This window comes from Geotrypetes seraphini, chromosome 6 (genome assembly GCF_902459505.1).
Source record: "Geotrypetes seraphini chromosome 6, aGeoSer1.1, whole genome shotgun sequence".
In the NCBI taxonomy this organism is placed as follows: Eukaryota; Metazoa; Chordata; class Amphibia; order Gymnophiona; family Dermophiidae; genus Geotrypetes; species Geotrypetes seraphini.
In genome coordinates, this window is record NC_047089.1 from 134,545,979 (window position 1) to 134,568,971 (window position 22,993).

Consider the following 22,993-nt stretch of genomic DNA (forward strand, 5'->3'; position numbering starts at 1 on the left):
TCTTTTTTGTTTGTTTATTTTGTTTACACCACAGCACCAGTTTGGGTAGGAGAGGGCAAAGGGGGTGAAGAGGCTATAAAATAAACCCACCAGGATGTTTGAAAAAACAAACAAACACCCAATTGGGCAGGAAAATCAAATCAAAAATTCGATTCAATAGGCTGAATTGAATCAAATTTTTTTTCCTGAATCAGGCAGCACTAATTGGTAGAGCTACAAGTAGCAATTCTTTGTGAATGACTGTTGAAACAAAGGTTTTACATAGGGGCTAAAACTATATTTTATTTAAGAGGTATTTATATGTTTGTTTTTTTATTTATAACCCGCTTTTTACAGAATGGCTCACAATTTAAACATACACATTTAAAACATAAACAGACAAGCGAACAGTGCTTATACCTATACAAAACATCAATTCCCATATTTCTTACTACAAAACAAGTATCTCTTCAACAACTTCTTAAAAACACCAAGATTACTCTGCTGTCGTATATACATAGACACATGATTCCATTCCTGTGGGCCAATACATGAAAATGTGCTTGTTCATGTAATGGTCAATCTCAGAGACCTAATTGGGGGAACCAGCAAGTCTGCGCGATGGATAGAACGCAGCTTTGGTAACGGAAAATAGGACTGGATAGTACTCATCAGGCTTACAGGTGCTTGGCCATGCATGCACAAATAAACCAACACAAGCAATCTATAATGTATACGGTCCTCCAATTTTAACCAGTATAATTTTACGTCAGTGGTCTTAAACTGTGCCCCTCCCCCCAGGTGCTATTTTACAGCCCACAGTCTGAACGCGATGATTGAGTGTCGGCTTCCTTGCCGCAGTCATTTTTCTGTTCAAAGCTGTGGGCGGCGGCAGCAGCTCCTCGTGCGATCCACGCCTTCATTGGAAGCCTCTCTGACATAATGGAGAAGGCTTCTGATGCAGGCATGGATCGCGAGAGGAGTCGCCCTGTGCAGCTTTGAACGAAAAAATGACCGTGGCAAGGGAGCCGGCACTCGATCATCTCATCCAGGGAAGGGGAGGGAGGAAGAAGAGAAATGCTGCTGCTGCTTCAAAGGGGGGAAGGGGAATGCTGCTGCTGCATAGGGAAGGTGGGAGGGAAGAGAGAAGAGAAATGCTGCTGCTGCACCCAATTGGGGGGAGAGAGAGGGAAGGAGGGAGTAGGAAGACAAGGGAGAGGAGAGGAATGAAAGATGCCAAGTCCGAGGAAGGGGAAGGAAAGGAGATACCAAACCATGGAGGGGGGGAGATGCCAGGGCATGGAGGGAGGGAAGGAGACAGATGCCAGACCAGGGGAAAGGAAGGAAGGAGGGAGGGAGAGAAATGAAGGAGAGAGATGTCAGACCTTGGAAATACGGAGGGAAGGAGAGAGAGATATATGAAGGGAAGAGAAGACATGGAAAAGTAGATTTTGAGAAGAAAGCAGAAAAATGGAAAAATTGAATGTTAAGTTAATGCCAAAGATGGATGTAAGGCTGAAAGTGAAGACGGAGAGAAAAACAGTCAAAAGGACAAGAAGGCCTTGGAAACATAGTTAAAAGCACAGAAAAATAGTCACCAGACAACAAAGGTAGGGAAAATTTATTTTATTTTCAATATAGTGATTGAAATGTGTCAGTTTTGAGAAAGGAAAGATATTAAACTTTAACTGTGAGGGCCGCAAATCAAAATAAAAAATGGATTGACAGATTCTAGCTACCCATCCCTGTTCCAAATAATACTGGTATGATTCTGGAAATTTGCATCTGCGCACTACAAGATTACCTTAAAAATTATATTGCACTTATATTTATTCTCATCTACCAATATCTATGTATATATAGATAGATTGATAGATAGATACACTCTCTTTTGCAATCTAGGTTTGATCATGTACATCTGCTGTATGACTAGTGTAAGAAAATATTGGTGCATTGTCAACCTCTTACGCTAGAAAGAAAACTAGGTACTTGCTGTTATGAATAGAAGAGGTTTCAAATATGCACTCTTCATATCACCTAAATCTTGGTTACCCCTTATGCTTTTTTTAAAAATAAATACTCAAAACTACTTTTCAGATGTTTAACAGGGTATTGTTGTTTCATTGTATATCAAAATACAGAAGATATTGTTCAGTTACTTGAGATATTTGATTGCTTATATCCCACAAACAGGGATGTATAGACACAGGTTCTGCAGACAGATCTTGCTCCTAATGTGAAACAAAAAGTGAAAGGCATCTCAGCTCATAGTAAACTTTCTGTGCTGCTATTTCTGTATTATATAAGCCTGAATTTCATAATTGTTGCTTGAACTTATCTTTAGATGAATAAATATAGAGTATATTAAAAACAATTCTGAATTAGATCATTGGTACATTTTTCTCTGTGAATAAATATCCTGTTTTGATAATAACTTTCAACTCTTTCTAGGTAGAAGGAATTGTCACAGCAAACTATGAACTGGAGTATCTACTTCTTGAAGGACATTGCTTTGATGTGACAACTGGGCAACCTCCCCGAGGATTACAGTTTACCCTTGGCATGAAAAATGAACCTGTTGTGGTTGATACTATTGTTATGGCTAACCTGGTACGTACTGACTTAAGCAAACACATTTTGTGTTTATAAAATTTTATAATTTGCCAAGTACGTATGTGAAAATTCACTCAATGAAATCCACTGACAAGCCCCAACCCTTTTATCGCATAAGCGAAAGTACCCTTTTCTATATAAAAATTTTAATCACGATTAATCACACTATTAAAAGATGTTCCACTCTCTGCCTCACCTCATCCCATCCCAACCCACCCCTCTGCCCTTTCCTGGTCCAACATCTCTCCCTCTGTTTTCATCCCCTATAAGAAATATGTCACCTATACTTGCAATATGCAACAGTGTCTGCCTTCTCTTTCTCTGTTCTCTAAAAATGCCTGCATTCTTTCTCTATCCTCTAAAAATATCTGCCATCTCCTTTTCTACTCTCTATCCACCCAATGTATCTCCTCTGCACTCACTCCCCCTTCCATCTACATCTGCCATCTCTCTTCCACTGTTGAAAAAACAACAACCCCCCTCCTCAAATAAAAGAGGGCTCACCTGTTGGAAGGAGTGGAGCAGGCAAGCAAATACAATGGGGCTTTTCCAGGTTGAGTCCTCCATGCTGGGTGGCCCAGGGTGGAGAAAAGCTGCAGAAACTTGCATTGAGGTAACCGTGGGGCAGTGATTCTAGGAGCTGCATTACTGGTATCTCATGGCTCACTCAATGCTTGACCTTGAACATCTGCTCATACTCAAGGCCTGCTGACTTTCACCCCCACTGAACTTCCTGTTTTAGAGAGGATAGAAGCCAGTTGGCCAGCCTTGAGCATGCGCAGATGCTCAAGGTCCCGTACCATGCTGGCCATGCAATGTTGGTGATGCAGCTTCATGGAATGAGGTGAAACCCAATTCTTCATGGGGAGGGAGGAGGGACAGTCTCTGGCTGGCTTTGCTGGATCCAGAAACAGGCAGTTACATGAAAACTTGATGCAACGTCCTGTTTCTGAGACCAAAAGAGCCAGCCTTCTGCATGCCACATTAATCACAATTAACTATTTAATGGACATTAATTTAATAACATGTTAAATCTGCAGCCCTAGTAAAAATATCTCAAAATTGCCCTCTCCGTGTATGTGGATGTTTGCAGTGCCTTGGGCCCAGTCACGAGCCCCCTCAGTTGCACAGATTACAAAGAGGAATTTGGAGCCATGATGAATATATGCTCCATCAATGACTGCATCAGCTCAGAAAGCTCTAGGAATTACATTTGATGCTGGGGTTTTGAATTTGGATTTTTCGCTCATGTCTTTTTTTTTTTTTTCCAGTAGTAGTTCAGTCAAGTTACATTCTGGTTCAATAGGTATTTTCCTGTCCCTGGAGGGTTCATAATCTAAGTTTGTATCTGAGGAAACATGGATGCATCAACAACAAAGAAGGCATAAATATCCCTTGACTTTGAGCAAGGGATATTGCTCAAATAAGATGAAGGATTTGTCCACCTCTTCATTGACACCACGGGCACACTTTGTCAAACACAGGGTAAGAAGCATCAATGCTGAGCCCTATTGGAGTCTGATGTTTAAAAGCATTAAAGTACTGGTGACCACTGTATTCTCAAAATTCTCCCAAATGGAGGTCTTCTCAAACTCCTCAAAGTCAAAGAGATCACAACAGCCTCCTGTGACCTGAGAACCAAACCACAGATAATCCTCAAGTGACTCAGAAAGATTTGGTCTCATATGTTGTACCTTCTTTGATGTTGGCATAGGCAGTCTTTAAGGAAGAGCTCAGCAGGAAAATTGACCTGAGGCCTTCTCAAATCCTTGCTCAGTACATAGACACATAGTACTCTGCAACCATTCCTGGAGACCCAGTCTCTCCTTGGACCTAGAAATCAATGTCAGCAGTACTGGTGTCCATTTCTAGTGCATTGCAGGAGGAAACTTCCTGTACCAGACTCTAGTTAAGCTGAATCCAGAGCTGCTCCTACTGAAGGACAGATGTCTACCCTGGCACAGTCCCATACCTCTCCCTTAGTGTTCTTCTCAAAGTCTCTAAATCAGAGCACTTCTAGGATTTTGAATGAGTGCGCATTCCTCCAAAGAACAAGGCTCCACCTTCGTAATCTCAGATCACTCTCCTTCACACAAGTTTTTCCTAAAGGATTTCTCATTGATTTTTTTTATCAGGGGGAATGCCTATTGCCATTCCATTTAAGTTAGAGAGACAAAAGGAACCCAGAATAAAATGGTTATAATTTTTCATTAACCCCACCCCCAAAGCATTAAAGATGTATAAATGAGATTGTGGAGACCTTCCCTCTCAGTTCAACCAGTTAATAAAAATGTGAATTCCATTTATAAAGTCCAAAAGGCTCCCTAATTCAGGAAACAGAAGTTTACACACCATTCTGAGGTGGTCAAATCCACTTTCAATAGGCCAAAAAAATCCACATCACATTTTTTGCTAGCTCTTGGGATAAAATTACAGAGATTTGGGATTTTTCCTGAGTCCTTAGCCCTTGAGAAGAAATTCTGGGATACTGTATTTTTCTAAGTGCTATGTTCTTATCCTGCATAGTTTTTTTCTGGGCCAATATATCTATAATAATAAAATGTTAAGCGCACATGCGCACTCGCGCCGCCCTGATCTGTTGCGGCGGCACGAGTGCGCATGCGCTAGATGGCGCGGAGTGAGGGGCCGGACTTAGGGGAAGGAGAGCAGGCCTGGGATTCGGCCCCGGCCAAGCAAGAGTAAGACCCCCTTCCCTGCCACACCCAGGCTCCGGCGGTCCCCGCCGGCAGAGGCAGAAAGACAGCGGTCGCTGGCTGTGCGGACGTGTTTTCGGCCAGGTAAAAGCTGTGACTTCCCCCTCCCGCCGCTGACCCTAGCTTACACCACTAACACGCTGCGACTCACCCCCTCCCCCGACAACCCTACCCGGCACAACTGAAACCCCCTTTGACCCTCCCACCGCTGCACGGCTGACAAACCCAGCAGCAGCGTCAGCAGCGTCCCAGGCACACTAAACGCTGCTTCGGGTCTTCTACTGGCCTAATTTCCTCTGCCGCTTCCCTGATGATGTCATCAGGTAAGCGGCAGAGGAAAGTAGGCCAGTAGAAGACCCGAAGCAGCATTCAGTGTGCCTGGGACGCTGCTGACGCTGCTGCTGGGTTTGTCAGCCGTGTACCAGTGGGAGGGTCAACGGGGGTTTCTGTTGTGCCGGGTAAGGTCGGCGGGGGGGGGGGGGAGTCGCGGCATGTTAGTGGTGTGCCTAAGGTCGGGGGAAGGGGAGTCGCAGCATGTTAGTGGTGTTCCTAGGGTTGGCGCGGGGGGGGGGGTTAAAAACATGCTGCTCAGGGGGATGGGAGGCAGGCAGGCAGGCATCGGGGGTGGGTTCAGTGGAAGGGGAATGGGAGGCAGGCAGGCTGGCATCGGAGGAGGGGTTGGGGGCTCAATGGAAGGCAGGATGGCATGGGGGGTTACATGAAAACATGCTGCTCAGGGGGATGGGAGGCAGGCAGGCATTGGGGGTGGGGGGGATTTCAGTGGAAGGGGAATGGGAGGCAGGCAAGCTGGCATCGGAGGGGGGGTGGGGGTTCAATGGAAGGCAGACAGGCAAGATGGCATCGGGGGGGTTCCATGGAAACATGCTGCTCAGGTGGATGGGAGGCCGGCAGGCAGACTGGCATCGGGGGGGATTTCAGTGGAAGGGGGATGGGAGGCAGGCAGGCTGCATTGGAGGGGGGTGGGGGGGTTCAATGGAAGGCAGGCATGCAGGATGGCATCGGGGGGGTGGTTTCCATGGAAATATGGTGCTCGGGGATGGGAGGCAGGCAGGCTGGCATGGGGGGGTTTCAATGGAAGGGGGATGGGAGGCAACGGAGGGGGTGGGGGTTTCAATGGAAGGCAGGCTGGCATCGGAGGGGGGGAGGAAGGAGGCTCAGGGGGCACTAAGGACATAGAAAGGGGCACTGGGGGCACTATGGACATAGGAAGGGGCACTAAGGACATAGGAAGGAGGCACAGGGAGATTCACAGACAGAAAAAATGACAGACGGGCAGCATGCAAGGAGAGAGAGACAAAGAAAAAAAATACCCAGACAGACAGACATCTACTCTAGCACCCGTTAATGTAACGGGCTTAAAGACTAGTATGAAATATTCTATGTTACTGGTGAGCATTATGGTCTCCTTTCCTCAACTTTGTTCAGTGAGCATAGGAAAGAAAAGTGGAAAGCACATGGTCAGGTCTAGAGATTTGAAGAAAAAACAGCAAAGGTGACCTCTGTGTTCTACAGTTTATTTACATAAAGACTCGGCACATGTATGTTTCGGCCTATCTGGCCTGCATCAGGGCTGATTTGTGTGATCAAAAACAAAGTGGATGACCTGTGACAGCAATGGATGACTCTCACTTGAGAAGGATTGAAGAACTAAAGGATAGCTAGAGGATCACTCAAAGCGTTAAACTTCAACCCTAAAAACTTTGAAAACAATTATTCAGAGGAATTCAGACACACAAGAAGAAAATTTTGTTACAGCATAACGTTAGGCTTCATACAGCATAAAACAGCACAAGACAATTGCAATGATGGCTGTCGGTCTTACCCCATCTGCCATGCATTCCAGACTTAGCTCCATATGATTTCTTTCTTTTTCCAAAAATGAAGTAATATCCTCAGGAGCATCTGTTCAACTCATATGAAGAGGTGGAAAGGACTGTGAGTAACTGGGTGAAGAGACAAGATATACAGTTCTTTTGCAATGGCTTTCAAAACTTGTCCATTGTTGGCAGAAATGGGTATCAAATTATAATGACTATATAGAAAAATTAACACATATAATAAAAGAGCAAGTTTCAAGCATTATTTTCATTTTTTGTTCATTTAAACCAAAGTTATTGAGGTGGAGACATTACTTTTCATTTAACCCTTGTATATGTATAAATGATTTGGAAAAAGGAGCAAGTGAAAAAGATGGAATGGCTTTTTTATGAATAAAGGGTAAACAACATATAGCTCTTATTCTTGGAAATGAGAAGACTCAAGGGAGAGATGAATGATGATTATAGAATCATGGAAAAACGGTTTTTTTAAATTCAGTCTTTTTATTGATGTTGAAAAATACCACAGTATGTAACATGAAGTCAAAAGGCTATAGATAGCTGAGACTGTCCAACTGAGTTGTGGAATAATTTTCCTGTTCAACTGTGCGATCTGGGCTCCTTCCAACCATTTTGAAAACATCTGAAAACATGGATATTTTCAAAGTTGTAAATTCCGCTCCTCTCCATACTATTCCAAATCCATATTGTATTTGTTCTCTTTTCTAATTTCTTGTAAACCATGCCGAGCTCTAATGTTATAGAGAAGATGCAGTATATAAGCCTAAGGTTTAGTTTAGTTTAAAGTATATGCAATAAAATTAACAAGTATTACATTACATTACATTACATTACATTAGAGATTTCTATTCCGCCAGAATTAAAACAAATTGGAGAGAGAAAATTTTCATCACATGAATAATCAAGCTGTGGAACTTGTTGCTGGAGGATATGGTTAAGGCATCTAGCATAGCTGGGTTTAAAAGTGATCTGAACAAGTTCCTGGAGGAAAAGTCCATAAATAGTTATGTTTATATACTTTTGCATTTCTATTTCTCTTAAACAATACGCTGTATAGAGTCGCAAAGAAGACAGTTCCATTCTCTTTGTCATTTTTGTTCACCTTTCTTGGAGAGAAAATGAGAAACAAAGTAGAACTGAAGCTGTGATATTTAAGCCTGATGATTTTCTTTCTGCATAGATTTTTTTTTCTACATTTTCACTAGATAAAAATATTAATTGATATTGACAGTAATTTAATTTTAGCTCTGTTCCTTCATAATACAGGGGTATTTTCAATTAAAAGCAAATCCAGGTGCTTGGACACTGAGGTTGCGTAAAGGAAGATCAGAAGACATTTACCATATATTTGCGTAAGTACCAGTTTCTAAATTAAATACTAGTGTGCTATCTTTTTTTTTTGAAGATGTTTTTCTCACTGGAAGGACTAAATCATTATTTCTTGCCTGTTGTAGCTTAGTGTAAGTAGTAAAGATGAAGAATTATGTAGTCCACTAGTTCCCAAACTTGTCCTGAAAATCTGTATTCAGCCGGGGTTTTCAGGATATCCACAATCAAAATTCATGAGATAGATTTACTACTTTTGTGTCCTGCAGTTTTCTCTCATACATTATGGATATCCTGAAACCCCAACTGTCTGGGGGTCCTCCAGGACAGGTTTGAGAAGCACTAATTAGAGAAGTAGACTAGATAATTGATTCTGTCAAATTTTAAAAAAAGAGGTAAAACCAGGAAGTGTCTCCTGCTTCAAAAGTTTACAGAGAATGAGCATCTCTGTATCATTTTTAAATACTTATTTGATTATATACCATGGCTCTATTTTTGACCTAATTATATCATGGAATTATTTGACAACACTAGTGCACTTAAAATATGTTGAAATATTGCATGCAAGTTAAAAGAATTAGAATAAATTGCTTTATAATTGCTTTCCTACTGAAGCTGTTATAATTCAATGACTCTGCAGCCCTTCTTTGTATCCCCTAAACTATAATGATACACTTTTGGAAATCAGAAACTAATTTATAGTTTGAGATTTGTTCGACATTGATAATGCCACTCTCTTCATTGACACTATCTTTTCATCCTCTAGAACTGTAAAAAGTTTGCATTTGTTTTTTGGTGGAGACTATTACTATCTCAGAAGCCCATGCAGTATTGCAGAGATTAAGTGTCATTAGGAATTATTCAGCATTGAAGGGGAGAAGAGAACAAGACTTGAAGTGTCATTGGATATTTGGGATGTGGAAAGTAGCATTAGAGGGCTCTTGAGTTTGATCTTGGGAGTGGACTACAGACAATGCCAATATAGATTGTGTAAAATATGCTGTATGTATCGATCACAAATGCATAAGACTAGAAAACTACCTATTTCCCTTTGTGTTAAGTGTAACCAAGGTCATAACTTCATTCATTCCTTTTGGGAGTTCCCCTTAGTTCAGGCATTTTTGGGATAGAAATAGAATTTTTGATATTTATTATAGTGCAGTCCCTTAGATTGCACCTCAACTCATTTAGATATGACACCTTTGGACTATAACTGTCCTTTTAAGGATGATTTAGTGACTTTACTATGTCCTCTTTCCCCTTCCTTTTGTTCCTCCCTTTAAAGATTGTAATTCTTCCCCTCTTCCCATTGTTCCAGTTTGTTTTAGTTTATTATCCCAGGACAAGCAGGCAGCATATTCTTGACTGATGGGTGACGGCACCGACGGAGCCCCGGTACGGACAATTTTAGAGTGATTGCACTCTAAGAACTTTAGAAAGTTCTAGCTAGGCCGCACCGCGCGTGCGCGAGTGCCTTCCCGCCCGACAGAGGCGCGCGGTCCCCAGTTTTCTTAATTCCGCGGAGCTAAGAAGACGCGTGTTTCCAACGGCTGTTGGAAGTTTTTTCTAACTTTTCACTTGCCTTCCCGCTCGCGCGTATTTTTTTCTTCATAATTTATTTCTTTCATTTTTCTTTACCGTTTGTGTAAAAAAAAAAAAAAAAAAAATTGTTTTATTTTTCATTTTTTTATCAATCTGCCCCGGCGGGGCCTGTTGGCACCATCGAAGCCTCGGGCTTCGATTTTGCTACAGCAGTTTTTCCCTTCATGCCCCCGTCACCGGGTTTCAAAAAGTGTCAGCGGTGTGCCCGCCCTATCTCCCTCTCCGACCCGCACAAGTGGTGCCTCCAGTGTCTGGGTCCGGACCATAGGGCTGAAACCTGCACCCGCTGTAGTTCTTTACAAAAAAGAACTTTAAAAAATCGTCAAATTCAGCAGCGGATCCTTTTCGGTACCGCTATGGAAGTTGCACCGGTATCGACGTCGACGACTTCCTCCAAATCGACTCCGACTACCTCGGCACCGCAAGATGCATCGCCGGTGTCGACTCCTGTAGGTAAGCCGGCTAAGAAGCCTTCCCCTACTGTCCTATGCCCGCCAGTCGAGCATGCAGTGAGCCAAGTCCTGCAGACTGAGCGCCAGCCTCGTAAACGCTCCGCTCCCATTGAAGTCACTGCCTCGTCATCGGCATCGACTTCACCCGAGCGTCGAGCGGCACCGAAGGTACCGAGCAAGAAAAAACCGGTACCGGTGTCATCGGGACCAACGTTGGATGAGCGCATTGCCTCTATCCTCCAGGTCCAGCTTAAGGAGCAACTTCAACACTTGCTCCCGGCTCTGTTGACTCCGAACCTTCCAGTATCGGTACCGACTGAGCCTTCGGTGCCGTCTGTCGATCAGCCTCTTTTATTGACATCGACTGTTTCGGCACCGCACAAATCTTTATCCATGCCTGTTCTGTCAGCGGAACCGAAGCGGCGTGCTACCCCTACGGTTTCTGACCCGGTACCGTTCTCTGAACCCCGTACCGTACTGCATTCCCCAGGTACCGTCTCCACCCATTCAGGTAAATCGGTACGCAAGACTAAGCACACCGAAACATCTACTCCACTTTCCCAGGGCCGTTTCCAATCGGTACGGGACCCTGACTTGTGGGACGACTCAGATGATCCCCTCGGTACCGAGGAAGATTACACATCTGATGAGGATGAACCATCGGTGCAGGATACTGCTGCTAAGCCAGAGCACTCCTCCATCACCAAATTTTTAAAGGAAATGTCAGACACCCTTTCTATTACATTGGAGTCTGACTCTAAAAAATCCAAGGCATTTCTGGATGCTTTAGATTTTGACCAACCTCCTAAAGAGTTTTTAAAGTTACCCCTCCATGACATCTTGAGGGAAACTTTTTATAAGAATCTGGAAACTCCTTTGACGATTCCAGGAGCCCCAAGAAAACTGGAATCTCTGTATAAAGTTATTCCAATCCCAGGATTTGACAAGCACCAACTTCCCCATGAATCTTTGTTGGTAGAGTCAACCCTGAAGAAATCTGCAGGAGCCAGTGTATATGCCTCTGTCCCTCCTGGCAGAGAAGGAAAGGCCATGGACAAATTTGGGAAACGCCTTTACCAAAATGCGATGCTGGCCAACCGTTCAGGTAATTACGCATTCCACTTCTCCTTTTACCTGAAGCATCTCATTCAACAGGTGACCTCTTTTCAAAAGTATATTCCGGACCGTAAACTTCCTGCTTTTCAGCAATGTACCTCTAGTCTTTTGCAACTCAGGAAGTTTATGGTTCGTTCAATTTATGATACTTTTGAACTGACATCACGAGCTACTGCTATGTCTGTGGCAATGAGAAAGTTGGCATGGCTACGGGTCTCAGACCTGGATGTAAACCATCAGGACCGGCTTGCCAATGCGCCTTGCCTAGGGGATGAGCTGTTTGGGGAGTCCATGGATACCACCACACAAAAGCTCTCCGCCCATGAAACTAGGTGGGACACCTTGTTGAAAAACAAGAAAAAACCTCCGCCTCCTCGTCCATTCAGGCAACAATCCTCATATCAAAGGAGGTTTTCTGCTCGACCGGCTCAGCCTCATCCCCCTCAACCTCGCAGACAGCATCAGCAGCAGCAACAGGCCCGTCAGCAACAACAGCCTACTGTAAAGCCGGCTCCTCAACCTAAGCCGACGCAGCCCTTTTGACTCTCTTCTCCAGGACATTGCCAGTCTTCCTCCCTCATGTCCTCTACCTCAGCCCATAGGAGATCGACTACAAGTTTTTCTGTCTCGCTGGGAAGCAATCACCTCCGACCAGTGGGTACTTGCTATCATCGCCCACGGCTACTCCCTAAACTTTCAGACTCCTCCACCTTTAAGTCTGCCAAAAGAGTCTGCTTCCAACAAGGCTCAGTCCCTCCTCCTCGCTCAGGAGGTTCAATCCCTCCTTCTTCTCAATGCCAACAGTTTCAAAAGGTTTGTTATTCAATATAGGATTAATTAATGTCCGATCAGTAAAAACTAAACACCATTTAATTAAAGATGTAATCTCTCAATATTCTTTTGACGTTCTATGCCTAACAGAAACTTGGTTAAAGGAAGGTGAGGAAGCCTACCTTTCTTATAGCTGCCCCTCCGGATTCTCATATCTATTCAATCACCGTCATTACAAACGCGGCGGAGGACTAGCTGTTATTTTCCGTACATCTTTACTAATTGGTATTGATTATTCCTCTTCTAGCTCTTCCATTGAATACTTACAATTTTCCTTTCAAACCAAGCCTAAACTTGATGTTTTACTTCTGTATTTGCCCCCCCCAGTCAATAATGAAAACTTAACACAATTACAATCTCTCCTATTTGACTTTGGTTCTTCCACTTTGAACCCTTTAATTTTAGGTGATTTCAATATCCATTTTGATGATCCCAATAACACTCAAACTAAAAATATTCTATCGCACATTGATCATTTAGATTTGTTCCCTCTTATATTAGCCCCAACTCACTATTTAGGACACTCCATTGACATGGCACTTATTCCAATACTCCAAACAGACAACTACTCTTTTAATTTCAGCCAACCAGTTCCTTGGTCGGATCATTACTTGATATCAATATCTTATTTTCTCACAGCTATAAAACCTCAAATTTCCAAAAAAACAATTAAATTTAGAGATCTCAATAAACTCTCATTCGAGACTATTTCCACTGCATACTCTTCAGATCTTTCTGTCTTTTTCTCCTCTTCATTGGATGATTCTCTTCAACTTTGGACTGCGAACATTTGTCATCTTTTAGATAAAGTTGCACCTCTTCAAACTAAAACTATTCCAGCAAGGAATTCTACCAACCCTTGGTACACAGCAGAACTCAAACTCATTAAACAACAATTAAGATCTCTTGAACGAAAATGGAGAAAAGATAAATCATTGTGTAATTCAGAATTATTTAAAGATCATTCTAAATTTTATAAATCAAAAATAAATCAAGCTAAAACAAAATTTTATTCAGGATTGATTCAAAAAGCTACTAATTCTTCTACTCTCTATCGTATACTAAATTCTATCACATACTCTAACAAACGGAAAAATCATGAAGGTGAACTTAACCTCTCCGCTCAGGAACTAGCTATTTATTTTACTGAGAAAATTGATAAGATCAGATCCACTTTTACTTTAAATTCCCCTAGTCAAGTGCAAATTGATTCTAGTGTACTATCCTCAAAATGTTCCACTTTTAACATTCCTAATCTAACAGAGATAAAATCCACTATTAACTCTATTAACATAAAAGGTTCTCAAAACGACTCAGTTCCTCCTTTTTTTCTTAAGCGATTTTTTACGATCTTCGGTCTTGCAATTCTTACCTTGGTTAGTGAAAGTCTAAAACAAGGCATCGTTCCCAAAACTTGGAAACATTCTATCATCTATCCTATTATCAAAAACCACAAAACTAGTGTAGAAGACATGTCAAATTACAGACCTATTGCCAACCTACCATTTTTGTCAAAATTAACCGAGAAGATAGTATTTAATCAGATTTCAGACTTCATTGAAAAAACTAACATTCTCCACCCAAACCAAACTGGCTTCAGGCAACATCACTCTACCGAACACTCGCTAATAGGCATGTCTACTATAATTCATTATTTCTTAGACCATCATCAGTCATCTGTTATTTCTTAGACCATCACATCTTAGACCATCACCATTATTTCTTAGACCATCACAATCATCAGTCTGTTCTGTTAATCTCATTAGATCTTTCATCTGCTTTCGATACGATCGATCATGAATTATTACTACATAGACTTCAATCAATAGGAATCACAGACCAAGTGCTCTCTTGGTTTCAATCATACTTTTCAGATCGTTCCTCTTCAGTTTGTTTTAATAACACTACTTCTAATATTTTTACTTCCGTAAATGGCGTCCCACAAGGTTCCATACTGTCTCCGCTCTTATTTAATATATTTCTTGCCCCATTATTAACTCTATGCCAATCAATTGGATTTAATGTCTTCGCTTACGCTGACGACATTCAACTTTTACACCCCATAGATATTGATAACCCTTTAAATACTTCAGAGATTAATGCAAAATTAGAGAAAATACATCTTTGGTTAAATAATAACAGGCTCGCATTAAACATTAATAAATCCAATGTATTACTGTTTCCTTGGAAAGATAATCCAAAGCTTAAATTTCCGATTACTATCAAGGACCATCCCTTACAAGAGGTAGACAATATTAAAATATTAGGCGTCATCTTTGACCATAAACTTTCCTTTCATAACCATATCAGCTATGTCATAAAGTCATCTTTCTTTAGGCTTCGTCAAATCCAATCTGTTGCACAATTCCTTAACAATAATTCTCTTAATATTCTTATCCACTCTCTCATTATTTCAAAGATTGATTACTGTAATGCACTTTTTAAAGGCATAGCTCAAAAGGAAATCAAACGATTACAGATCATACAAAATACTTCTATTAAGCTCATTTTCAAAGCCAAAAAATTCGATCACGTTACTCCACTTCTTAAGGAAGCTCATTGGCTTCCTGTTGCTCATAGAATCATATATAAACTTAGTCTGCTCACTTTCAAATCTCTTTCTTTTAAAACCCCGGCCTTTATTTATAAATTACTAATCCCTTACACAACGAATAGAACACTTAGATCTACTGAACAACATTTGTTAACAATTCCATCTCTTAAAATCATAAATACACGACGCCAATACATTTTTTCTGTTACTGCACCCCAAACCTGGAATTCCTTACCCTACCATTTGAGACAAGAAACCAACTTAGAAAAATTTAAAAGTAATCTGAAATCTTTTTTATTTATTGATGCCTTTATAAGTCAACAATAATTTCATTATAAAATAATTCCAAGACTTTGTTCTTTTCCCTGCCTCATGTACTTTCCCTAAATGTTTTCCCCATCTTTATATTATAATGTAACTTCTAGCCCTTCTCTTTCCTAAGTGTTTCCAGTATTGTCAAATTTGTCAGTAGTTTAGTCAATATTCTTTAATGTATTACTTTTTAAATTGTAATTTTATTATGTACATCGCTTTGAATTAAGATAAAGCGATTAATCAAATCTGAATAAACTTGAACTTGCCATCGAACCAGTTCCTCTAGACCAGCAAGGCCTGGGATTTTATTCCCGGTACTTTGTTGTACCCAAAAAGACCGGAGATCTCAGACCAATATTAGATCTCAGGGATCTCAACAAATGTCTGGTCAAGGAGAAGTTCAAGATGTTATCTCTTGCCACCCTATACCCTCTTCTCTCTCAGGAAGACTGGCTATGTTCCCTCGATCTCAAGGAGGCGTATACTCACATTCCGATTCATCTGATGTCCAGACAATATCTTCGCTTCCTTGTCAACCAACATCATTACCAATACAAGGTGTTACCCTTCGGCCTAGCCTCCTCTCCCAGGGTATTCACCAAATGTCTGATTGTGGTCGCAGCTTATCTCCGCTCCCACCACTTTCAAGTCTTCCCTTATCTGGACGACTGGCTCATCAAGGCTCCTTCTCCTCAGGCCGTTCACATAGCCACCAATCAGACCATTCACTTCCTTCGACTGTTGGGGTTCGAGATCAATCTACCCAAGTCGCACCTCATTCCAACTCAGCGACTTCAATTCATTGGAGCCATTCTGGATACTATTCGAATGAGGGCGTTTCTTCCTCCAAACCGCCTTCACACCGTCCTTCATCTCTGTCAGCAGGTGTTCCAGCAAACTTCCATCTCTGCAAATCACATGATGGTGCTCTTGGGTCACATGGCCTCCACAGTACATGTCACACCCTTCGCACGTCTCCATCTACGTACTCCTCAATGGACCTTAGCGACCCAGTGGCCCCAAGCGACGGATCCTTGTTCACAACTCATATCTGTGACCTCGTCTCTTTGACAGTCGCTTCTTTGGTGGTTGACATCCTCAAATCTATCCAGAGGTCTGCTGTTCCATCTACCTCCTCATCAACTGGTCATCACCACGGATTCCTCCCCCTATGCATGGGGAGCTCACTTGAACGAGTTCCAAACTCAGGGGTTTTGGACCAACCAGGAAAAGAAACACCACATCAATTTCCTGGAACTCAGAGCGATGTTTTACGCCCTCAAACATCTTCTCTTTCCTCAGGTACTACTCATTTGCACAGACAACCAAGTTGCAATGTACTACATCAACAAACAGGGAGGAACGGGATCCCGTCCCCTGTGTCAAGAAGCTCAAAAGATTTGGACCTGGGCGACTGCTCGTCACCTATTCCTGAAGGCAGTCTACATCCAAGGGGAACAGAATTGCTTAGCAGACAAACTCAGCAGAATTCTTCAACCTCACGAATGGACTCTCGACCCCTCGACTCTCCAGTCCATTTTTTCTCAATGGGGCACACCTAGGGGCGTGGCTTGGACGCGCATTCCGATGGTTGGGTAAACGAATAGCTCCATGATCAAAAGCTATAATTTTTGAAATTACTACAAAAAAAATCAAAATTCAAAAGAAAAATATCTAAATATTGAAAGACAATGACGTCTAGCAAACAGAACAAAAGCGATTTAGGAGCAGGAGGATCCGGTACAGGAAGTAATAAACGATCAAAACCGAAGCCAAGCATCACTCCTTCAAAAGCTCCACTGCCATCAGATGACAACCTCGATGTAATGGAAGAATTAAGACAAATTAAAGAAATTGTTCTGGACAGCAACAAAAAACTACAAAAAGCTATTGAAGATGCAGCAGCCTTAACTAAAAGAGTGGAAGTGACAGAAAACAGAATAAACCTAATAGAGGATAACTTTGAACAACTTAATCTAAATGCAAGACAAAACAAAATCATATGGAAAGAGGTAGAAGAAATTAAAAAAGACCTTGAAGACAGCCGGAACCGTGAAAGAAGAAATAATTTAAGAATAATAGGAATACCGGAAGGGGTAGAAAAAAATAATCCTATTACTTTTTTGGAACACTTTCTACCTAAAGTGCTACCATTAAAATTTAAAACACCACTGGAAATCGAAAGGGCACACCGGATACCAACACAAAGGAAAACTTCACAAACTGGACCAAGGACATTAATATTCAAACTACTGAGACATCAACAAGCGCTGGAAATCTGTCAATTAGCTAAAGAAAATAAAAATCTCAAATGTCAAGATTCAAAAATACATATTGTCCCTGACTTTGCGAGGGAAACTGCATTAAAAAGGAAAAAATTTTTAGATATGAGACCACAACTGAAATCTTTAGGAGCTAGATATGGGCTCCTTTATCCAGCAATAATGAAGATCACTATTGCAAATAAAACTCAGAATTTTACAGATCCAGCAAAACTACAAGAATTTCTGGATCAATATGAACAACCCATGACATCCTAAACATCTTAATGGAAAACCTAATGAGAAAAATGAGTATGTATAAATCTGTTAATACTTTACTAAAATATTCACCATATAAGAATTGATTTTATTAATAATATGACTTACAGTTAAAATCTAGAACTTTGAAGTAGAGAATGACACGGTGACGGTTTACCTGCGGCCACCGCATTTAAGCCGCGGGTCACCGCCGAAAACGGGGAAGAAAACTAGCAGTCGCTGCGGTGACGGGGACAAGGCCATTCACCGACCGCGGAAACGGTGAACAGGTTTGTCCCCGTGGGCCAATGTACCCCCTTCTAGGAACCGCTACTACGGCTGCAAGTCTCCCCTCCCCCCAGCGATCACGGCAGGAGGGCACCCAACCCCTCCTGTAGACCCCCCCAACGGCCCTCCCGACAATCGCAGCAGAAGGGTACCCAACCCCTCCTGCCGGTCCTCCCAATGGCCTCCCCTAAGATCGCCGGCAGGAGGGTACCCAACCCCTCCTGCTGGACCCCCCCCCCAACGAACCCTCCCACCCCGGAACCCCCTTAGTCTTACTTTCCAAGTTGGACCGGACAGCTCCTCGCTCGTCTGACCAGCAGGCCTGCCTCCGTCCAAATGAGGCGGGCCCGCCCCTCCCCTCCCCTGACTAACCCACAGGATCCTAGGGCCTGATTGGCCCAAGCACCTAAGGCCCCTCCTATAGCGGGAGTGGCTTTAGGTGCCTAGACCAATCAGGCCCTAGGATCCTGTGGGTTGGGCAGGGTAGGGGCGGGCCCGCCTCATTTGGACGGAGGCAGGCCTGCTGGTCAGACGAGTGAGGAGCTGTCCGGTCCAACTTGGAAAGTAAGACTAAGGGGGTTCCGGGGTGGGAGGGTTCGTTGGGGGGGGGGTCCAGCAGGAGGGGTTGGGTACCCTCCTGCCGGCGATCTTAGGGGAGGCCATTGGGAGGACCGGCAGGAGGGGTTGGGTACCCTTCTGCTGCGATTGTCGGGAGGGCCGTTGGGGGGGTCTACAGGAGGGGTTGGATGCCCTCCTGCCGTGATCGCTGGGGGGAGGGGAGACTTGCAGCCGTAGCCGCGGTCACTATGCTAATCACGGCAGGGAGATCTTTGCCGCGATTAGGTACAGCGGCCGCGTCTACTTACTATATAGGCTAACATTGTAAGCATTTAAAGTACATGTCGTGTTTGTTTTTGCATTGCTAGCCCCAGGGGTGGTGGAAGATTAGTGATTGAAAAACTGTATGAAAAATAACTATTTTAAATTTAGTGATCAAAATGTGTCAGTTTTGAGAATTTATATTAATTAATTTTTTCTCTGCGTGTTTTGTTTTTGTATAGTTATTAACTAATATTTAACTAAGTTTTAAAGTTTTAAAGAATGTTTCCTTTATACGTAAATAAAGAAAAGTTAATGGGATTGCAGTGGCGGTGACGGGGCGGTGAATGGGGTGGCAGTGGCGGTGACGGGGCGGTGAAGAGGATGGTGAGACGGGGACGGGGCGGTGACGGGGATGGTGAGACGGGGACGGGGACCAATTTTTTCACCGTGTCATTCTCTACTTTGAAGTGGATTCAAAAAACAACAGACTGAAACTACATGTGCTGCAGCACACACATGGAACTATACAAAACCAACATTCTATGAAGGAAATAAAAGAAATAAAACAAACTTTATAAAAGTACATAAACTTATACTTTTTAAAGGAAAGTTTTATAAACATTTTGAAGAAAATGTACTTACAGAAGAAAACGTGGATTAAATGGAGATCCGAATGAAAAATTTACAGAGAAGTAAATATGGTAACTAAATATGGGAGTGGTTATATACAAACAGGAAATGTGGTTGATGGACAGGAAAAATCTCCAATCACGCTGCTGGGGAGTTACAAAATACAAAACAAAAAGAGATTGGTTGACAGAGAGAATATCCTGTAATAGGAAGTGCTTCCGTTTTGATTCTAAAATGTTGCTAAGTTTGTTATGAAAGAGAGGAGATTCAGTCTGGAATAACACAGAATAAATCCAAAAAGACTGTGCTGTATGTAAGGTGTAACTGATTTTCTCCTTCTCAAATACTGAACTAGCTTCAAAGTTATTCAGCGCTTTTATTTCTCTGGCACTTTGACTGACGGGCTGTCCTCAATACTGACAAAAATAAAATCAAGTCCCTAGTCAGGAAACATCTTCATTACTTGCTCTCTTGAGGGAATGATGAATGTCTTGGACTATTTAGCAGAAACAATGAGAGAGGAATACTTAATCCTACAAGGTTGAACTGAATAGGCAACACAAAAACGTTTTTGGAGACAGAAATTGGGGGAAAGAAAAGAATCTAGGAGTCTTACAACTGGGAATTTTACCTAAATCTCTTCCTCACAACACAAATTGGAGTAAAGGTTGAAAAATAGACTGATTGCAACAAACATACCTATATAAAGACATTTTAAGACACACAGACTCCACTTCATGATCCACATAGTACTATTAAAATAATAATATTATTAGATATCAGTATAATGAATGTAAAGTTGATTCTTGATAAATTTATGCAAGATTGTAAATCTCATTGATAAATCTTATATAGATTTATCAAAAGATAAGATAATATTTTCTTATATGGATTTAAATACATTAACTTTTTATATAAAATTTATATAAGAAAATTATTTATTTGCTAGATATATAGGAAATATATTAGATAAAGGGAGATAAATTATTAGTAGTAAATAAAGAATATTTTAATTTAGCTTGGGGGAGTTATTTTAACCTAACCTCATCTTGCGTACCCAAGTAATCGTATTTAATAAGAGGGGGGAGGGGAGGGAGGGAAATAGGGATACGGGAGGGAATGGGAAAGAAAGATATATAGGATATATAGAAATAATAAAAGGAAATTATAATTTATTAAATATATTGGGAAAATATATTAATAAAAAACAATATATATCATTATATAGAAAATATATTATAAAAACTATAATTATAAATGTCTCTTAAAATAATATCTTTGAATGTTAATGGTCTAAATCATGTTATAAAAAGGAAAAAAGCATTACTGTTCTTAAAAAGGCAAAATGCAGATATATGTTGCATACAAGAGACCCACCTTTCAAACATTGAATCTAATAAGTTGACAGGTGGTTGGATAAAGCATTGTTTTTATTCACCAGCCATAGGGAAAAAAGCAGGTGTTGCTATTCTAGTGAATAAAAAATGCTCAGCTTTATTTAAATTAAAAGAATCAGATGTTCATGGCAGATGGGTAAAAGTGGAAATATGCATGGGAAATACAACCATGACGTTGTTTAATATATATGCCCCTAATTCAAAACAAAATGAATTTTTTAAGATTCTTCAACAACTGATCTTACCACTGGCTACTTCAAATCTAATAGTAGCTGGGGATTTTAATGCTGTTATGGATCCTTTATTAGACAAAAACCCAAGTAGATATATGAAATCGATGGGACTAGATAATTTGGTACAAACTTGTAATTTGACAGATATTTGGCGAATACTTCATTTTAATGGATGGGAATTTTCTTTCTGTTCTCATGTTCATAATTCTTTTTCAAGAATAGATTATATATTTATATTAAAACACCTAGCACATCAAGTAACACAAGCTGCCATTGATCCAATCATATTATCTGATCATGGTGGAGTGTGGATTGAAATTAAAATCACAGATCAAAATACAAATAGACCAATATGGAAATTTGATAATACATTGCTTGCTGACCCAATATTCTGTGAGAATTTTCAAACAAAAATGAAAGATTATTTTCAAATAAATGATAAAGATGAAATCTCTAGGGAAATATTATGGGATGCTTTTAAGGTATCAATAAGAGGACAAATTATTTCTTATTCGGCTTATCTTAATAAACAAAATAGAAAACAATTTTCTAATTTGGAAACAGAAATAAAAATTTTAGAATCAAAATTAATAGAAAAATGGGAATATTCTATACAACAAGAATTATTAAAACTTAAAGTAAAATACAATGAATTCTCATCAAAGATAATAAGAAAAGATTTATTCTCCCAGCAGGCATTGTATTATGGAAACTCAAATAAGTCGGGAAGAATATTGGCAAATTATCTCAAAGCGAAAAAAAAGAAATCAAAAATAATTGCTATAAAAGATGAAAAAGGTGACACATTAACACAAATTGAACCTATCTTAAAACAATTTCTAAAATTTTATAAATCTCTTTATACTTCCGAGACTTATTTAAATAAAGAAAAAGATGGTTTAGAATTTCTGAAAATGTTAGAGGGTCCAAAAGTTCCTGAACATATAAAACGAAGTTTGGAAGAGCCAATATCATTAAAAGAATTAGAAACAGCTTTGAAATCCCTTAGGATCCCTTAGGATCCTTGAAATCCCTTAGGATCCGCTCCAGGTGGTGATGGATATACAGTGGAATTTTATAAAACATTTCAAAATTTATTATTACCCTATTTATTAAATCTTTTTCAATATCAACTTAATAAAGGATGTATAAATGGCACTATAGCAGAATCTTTAATTATTGTTTTACCAAAGCCAAATAAAGATTCCACATTGGTTTCAAACTATAGGCCAATATCTTTAATAAATGTAGATGGAAAAATATTAGCAAAAATACTTGCATTAAGATTGGCTAATGCTCTTCCCCATATTATAGGTATGCCTCAAACAGGATTCGTTGCTCAAAGACATTCATCTCATAATACCAGATTAGCATTCCATATGTTATACTTAACAAAGAAAATGAATGAGCCTACTTTTGCTGTTTCTTTAGATGCAGAAAAGGCTTTTGATAGAATAGAATGGACATTTATGTATCAGGCTATGGAATGGTTTGGTATAAGTCCTGGATTCATACAAATGATACAAACATTATATAGCTCCCCCTCTGCTAGATTATATATAAATAATACATTTTCAGAAAAATTTAATCTACAGAGAGGAGTTAGACAAGGATGTCCCTTGTCTCCTTTACTGTTTGATATAGTTTTAGAACCCTTAATATTAGCAATCCAACAAGTAAAGGAAATACAAGGTATACCTCATTCAGATAGAGAATACAAAATATCAGCTTATGCTGATGATT

At 40.6% G+C, this 22,993-nt stretch overlaps 1 protein-coding gene across 2 annotated transcripts in view; it reads left to right on the forward strand.

Moving 5' to 3' along the window:
* The window catches only part of UGGT2 (UDP-glucose glycoprotein glucosyltransferase 2), a 448,230-nt gene that overhangs the window by 334,780 nt on the left and 90,457 nt on the right, over positions 1-22,993 (forward strand). For both annotated transcript variants that reach the window (XM_033949012.1, XM_033949013.1), the window contains exons 28-29: positions 2,431-2,589; positions 8,432-8,517. In XM_033949012.1, coding sequence (XP_033804903.1) covers positions 2,431-2,589; positions 8,432-8,517 — 245 coding nt within the window. The remainder of the gene's footprint in view (positions 1-2,430; positions 2,590-8,431; positions 8,518-22,993) is intronic.